We start from the raw sequence: 5,885 nt of genomic DNA on the forward strand, positions 1-5,885 counted from the left end.
GGGTATCCCCAGCCAGACCCCAAGGAACCCTGGAACACCCATTTGTCTGCTGCAGAGAGAAGTAGGTGGGCATGCTGTGTGTGGCTCTTTTTTCTCGGCCTTGGCTGACCTCTGGGAACAGACTCAGGGAGGGTAGGGGTGGTGGGAGGAGGAAGAGCATCACACGTGGGGGCCCTGCCAGGTGGCACCTGCTTTGTTCTAGAAAATAAAAATAGAAAACACTGTGTCAAGCTTTGTCCTTTGTCCAGCTAGGCAGCTGGAGTGCCCTAGGGTCCCTCTGGGGGTGGAAGGGCACCCACACTCAGCAACGGCTGGCCAAGTGTCTCTTCAGCCAGCCAAGGGGCAGCCCTCTCTTGTAGTTCTGAAAGTTCCTTTTAAGTTGTCCCTGGAGCAGTGGCCTAATGACTTTTTCAATGCCACCCAGCCTACATTTTTGGGTTACAAGGCCAAAGCGGGAGGGAGAGAGAAAGAGAAAGATCTGAAGCCAGTTTGGCCCCCAGAAGAACCATGTTTTCCAAGGGTGATGGGGGTGGGGGGACATGACTCCTGGGGCTGCCAGATGAAATACAGGTGCTTGGTTAAATTTGAATTTCAAATAGACAACAAAACTCTCTAGTATATATTTGGAGCATATTATACTAACAAACCATTTGTTGTTTTGCTGTGAACATCCTATATTTTTAATTGCTAAATATGACAACCTTAAAGTCCCCACAGAGAGATCAGGAGGCTCTTACCAAAGAAGAGCAAGGCCTGGCGGGTGCATACAGTGGACCGCTGCAGCACCTGCTGTCACTCACCAGGCCATGGTCATGTGGAGCACTGGCTGAGAGCCTGCATCACTGGGGGCGCAGCCTTGTTTGCTGGCCTCGTTCCCCGGGTCTCTTAGTCTGGAAGGTAAATAATCTGGCTTCTTGCCAAGTGCCCATTGTGGCACCTGGGGAGGAAGGAGGTGTCACAGAGTTGGTGCCACTCTGGTCAAAGGCAGATTGCTGGGGGCCAAGTAGGGGCCACCTGAAGGAGGCTGGTTTTCCAGCTCTGGGCTTAGCTGGTCTGAAGGCTGGAGTCATGATTCTTGGTGGTTACTACTATGACTATGGCTTTCATTATTAGCAGCCATAGTTATCCCACACTCACTGTTAACATTTGGGGCCAGTATTAAACAATGGCTATATTGTATCAAGGACTTCCCATATGCCAGGCACCATGCCAAGTACTTTAGTCTTATTTCATTTTATTCTCATAACTACTGAATCAGTCAGGGGTACAGACAGCATCGTCCCATTGTACAGGTAAGTGAACTGAGGCGTAGGTGAAGTTAGATGCCCAAGATCACTATTCTAGTAAGTGAGAGATCCGAGATCCCAGCCTCACTCTCTTGGTACCACTGGTCATAGCCACACCAGTTGCTTATTGCAGCCTGGAGCATTCACAATTTTTGGCCCATCTGAAGCTGTGGAGCATTATTGTCTAGCTGGCTCCTTCCTGTGCCAGCTCTTTGGTCACCTGTTAGAACAGGCTTAAGCAATAAAGGGAATTCCTTTTGTAGTAAAAGGAATCTCAGAGGTGGCTGTACACAGGGGCACACCTAGACGTGGTGTTTCTGTGTCCTGTCCCTCACACTTAGACTCATTTGGATTATGGTCACTGTGGCTGGGGAAGGTTTGGGGGATGGGGGATGCTACCTGGCCAACCCTGGGGAATTCGCAAGGGACAAGTAGGAGGTTCTGTTCAAGTGAAGCCAGGATCAGGGTGAGCATCAGCTCAGCTTCCCTCCTCTTGGGGGGCAGGGAGGGCCATGAAATAATGGCCTATCACTAAAAGCCAGGCCACCCTTGCCCCTCGGGATCTACAGGAGAAAAATGCTGTCCTATTCCCACCCTGGGGCCCCTGCACAGACTTTTAGGGCTGAAAACTTAGGTGGGCAGGGCCCAAATCGCCCAGAAAATGTAATTCTATTATTCCCACCTCTACCACAAAAGGGACTGTGGGTTGCAGATGCTGGAGGACCATGAAATGAACATTGTGTACCTGCAGTCACCTCCTCTGTATCTCAATAGCTCTTCCAACAACCGTAGGAGTTAAGTACCACTATGCCCCCCATTTTCAGATTAGGAAGAGTCTTAGAGGGAGGGAGTGACTTCCCTAAGGTCACACAGTTGTGAATCAAGCCCATCTCTGTCCTATTCCAAAGACTGGTGACTCTCAGGACGAGTTTCCACTTGAAAGCAGCACCGTGTCACCTTCTAGGTTTCTGGCTCTCACTTCTTCAAGGCAAGGGCCAGGCTCAGACCTTGCCAGGGAACAGTCTGTGATCTACCATATGAGAAACCAAAATATTTTTCTTGGTGCGGGTTTGAAGCTGATGTTCTGTCAGAGCCAGCCAACTCGATTCCAAGATGTGGGGACAGAATGTGTGGGAACCTCCGTGAAGACAGACCCAGTGAGACAGTCACCCTGGCAGCCTGTGGGGCTGGCTCGGCCACTCTTGAGGGCTGGCTTAGGCAGGCTGACCTGGCCACTGGGACTGGGTATCCTATCACATGCCTCTCAGGCCCCACACAAAGAAAGCTGTGCAGCAGTCTGTCAGGGTCACCAGGCTCATTCTGAACCCCAGACCTTCCACGTGGTAGTTGAGTGACCCCAGAAAAGAACCTAACCCTCTCCACACTGGAGAGCTCAGCCCAGGCAATACATTATGGTTGGTCTAAGCCAATATTTCTCAACTGCAAGTGGATTTACCCCTCAGGAAATTTCCAGAGATGTTTATGTTGTTCCAAGTAGGAAAATTAGGTCAGGGGCATTGCTGGACACCCTCAGTGCACGGGAGAGCTGCGCAAGAGACAGCTGATTGGCCTCAAATGCTGCTGGTGCTGAGGTTGAGAAATGTCAGTTGAAGTCAAGCCCATGTCCCACTTCCCCACCTCCCTTGCAGCTGGGGATGATGCCTCGTGACCAGGAAACGGCCAATAAGGCCCAAGAGCAGGTTGGCCCGCAGCATGTCACCTGAGACAAGGGACATGATGGCCGCTCTGCACGTGGATGCAATGTCTGTGACTCAGGAGTCACCTGTGACAACGAGGCATCCACGTGTGGGGCAAAGGTTAAGATTGCCGAGAGGCTGGTCTTGGTTCTAACTCCTTGCAGCCAGTAAATTGGTGCCTGTGGCCTCCACCCTTGGGTATCTTTTTACTGAGAAAAATTAATTCCTATTTATTTAAGTCACTCACATCAGTTTATCCCATTACTTATAGACAAATACAATCCTGACACATACAGAGACTATTAGCACACATAATAAAGGATGAAATTCACATCATCCCATAAATTTTTAAAAAATAAATAAACCACTTCACCATGGCCTACAAGACCCCATAAGATCGAGCCCTTGATGTCCTACTTTCCTCCACATTGCTCACTCTTCTCCAGCCCCCTGCTGACCTTGGACATGGCTGACCTTAGATGTCCCTCAGGTCAAAGCCTGCACTTCACCCTCAGCCTGGACACTCCTCCTTAGCTCTCTGCCACGTATCTCTCATCCTGTAGGTCTTGGGGCTGCGGGGCTGCCCACCCTTGCCCGATGCCATCTCCCACCCTTACTAGCCCTTAACATCTGAAATCATCCTCTTGGTTTACCTTCCTCTCCCTCCCTCCCTTTCCCACTGAGTGTAAATTACAGGAGAGGATTTAACTACCTCCTCCACAACCACACTCCCAGTGCACAGGGCATAGCAAGCGGGAAGCACTCGAATATTCACTGGAGGAGGAAGGAAAGAAATCAGCCTTCTCTCATTTCACAGTATTTATTAATTCCATTTTCAAGGTCAGATCATATTAAAAAATTATCTAAAAATTCTCCCCTGATAAATAATATATCTCTAATTTACAGCCTGTTTTTCGGTTGTATAAATGAAACAAGTCTTTTTAAAACAAATTCTGCCCAATCCCTGGCAGTTTTCACATGAATATGTGCTGGGGAGTCCTGTGATTAGAGCACACTGGATCTGACCTTGGCAATCAGGTGTGCAGTGGGGTCAGTAATTCACACTCCGCATGGTGGCCACCGTGGTGACCAGGCGACGAGGAAGGCCTTTGCTAACCTGCCTGTAATCCTCAGGCCTGGCCTTCAAGAGTGTCACGATGTTCTGGAGGGTACGGGATGGCTGCAGGCCCAGGGCGTCCATCACATTGATCAGATAGTCTGTGGAGAGTGGAGAGGAGACAGAGAGTGCCACAGACTCAGCACGGGCAAGACAGTGCCCCAGAAGGCCTTCCCTGACTGAGAAACAGAGAAGATGCCCCTGCTGAGCCCCCAAATGCTGGGTACCTACTCCGCCTTAGGCAGTGGACAAAGCTTTACAGAGAGGGTCCTTCCAACAGGGTCAAACTACACTGTAAGCTTGGTCTAAGCCTAGGAATTCTGATTTAATAAAGCACTAACTAGCATCACCCACCAACACACATGCACACACAGATACACACAGAGAGCCCTCTAGCACCAGTCTGAAGACAAGCTGACCCCACTCCAAGCCTTGTATTGGGGACTCCTGGGCTCCCACCTGCCCCCAATGTATCCTACTGACCATGTGGGAAACCCAAAGGGTCGGGAGATGCAGCTGTGCTTGTTTGAGCAGCTGCCAAAGTCTTCCCATCAGAACTCCACAATGAAGGCAGGCCCGTCTGAGGGGGTGGCCCAGTACAATGGAGATTTCTACACTTCCCATATAAGTCAAGGCACTGGGAGCACAGACAAAAATGCAGTTCTGAGCCTGCTCCCCAGACCAAGCTGACCACCAAGGGAGGGTCCTAGGGCTCTGATGTTCTAAGAGGTGACCCCAGTGATTCCAACCACAGACAAGCTGGGGTGACACAGGCATAATCAAGGGCAAACTGGAGAGCAGCCAGGTGACCTCAGGGAAGTCCTTCCACCTCCCTGATAACCCTGATGAGACAGTGTGGCAGGGGGTCAAATGGGACAATGGGCACCTAATGTGGTCCAGGTGACGGATGATGGGTGCTGCCTTCCCTCTCTCCCTCCTGGGCAAGCACAACCCCTCCCTCTTCACACTCTGAAGGACGAGAGGACAGCAGCACCCCAGATGTTCATCTCTTCCCCTCACTTGGAGTGGAGCTCCATGCAATCTTCCTGCATGTCTTCTTTTTGAGGGCCTACTCAGGGCAGGGCCAGTAGGAGGTGCCCACTCTGTCCTGGCTGGATGACTCATGTCCAAGTCAGGATGAACTGCTCCCCAGGAGGCGTGCCACCAGTCAGGTACCTGCTCCTACACAAGCGTCTCCATAAAACTGTGAGCACCCCTGCACTGGGAGCCAGGAGCTACAATGGGGACCCCACAGTCTCCCATGACATTTTTTTTTTTTTGGCCATCAGTGTTTCTTATCCTATTTGCATTAATGCTTAATCTGAACATCTTTCAGGTGGTGTGCAATGCCACAAACCTCCCCTCTCCCTATCGCCTTACACCCTGGCAGCTGTATACGTTAGCTTCACCTACCTGGCCCCTAACCTCACTCCCACACAGTGTAAGTGCAGTGAGGAAAACAACTGTCAAAATCTCTGGTATCTCTGTCTCCTTGAACTCAGCTGGCAAACAGATACTCAATACAGGTGAATGAGGGAACAAAGAACCTGCAGGCGAGCTTAACAACAGGGAGAAATAACCCCAACAACAGAAATCTAGGAGCAATCCCCGAATCACTTCACTTACTAGTTCCGGTTGGTTCTCTCCCCAGTGCTCCTGCCTGCACTAACAGGGAGTATCAAGGCACATTGGAATTCCCTCACCTGCACTAACGGGGAGTATCAAGGGCACACCGGAATTCCCTCACCTGCACTAACGGGGAGTATCAAGGGCACACCGGAATTC

General features: G+C 50.7%; 1 protein-coding gene across 1 annotated transcript in view; it reads right to left on the reverse strand.

The window, feature by feature from the left end:
- Positions 1 to 3,817: 3,817 nt before the first annotated feature.
- Positions 3,818 to 5,885, reverse strand: part of COG7 (component of oligomeric golgi complex 7) — a 93,379-nt gene continuing 91,311 nt past the window's right edge. The window contains exon 19 of the mRNA XM_003795725.3: positions 3,818 to 4,201. Within this exon, the coding sequence (XP_003795773.1) occupies positions 4,035 to 4,201 (167 nt within the window). The 3' untranslated portion in view covers positions 3,818 to 4,034. The remainder of the gene's footprint in view (positions 4,202 to 5,885) is intronic.

Source organism: Otolemur garnettii, unplaced genomic scaffold, assembly GCF_000181295.1.
Source record: "Otolemur garnettii isolate 467f Iridium unplaced genomic scaffold, OtoGar3 scaffold00096, whole genome shotgun sequence".
Taxonomy (NCBI): domain Eukaryota; kingdom Metazoa; phylum Chordata; class Mammalia; order Primates; family Galagidae; genus Otolemur; species Otolemur garnettii.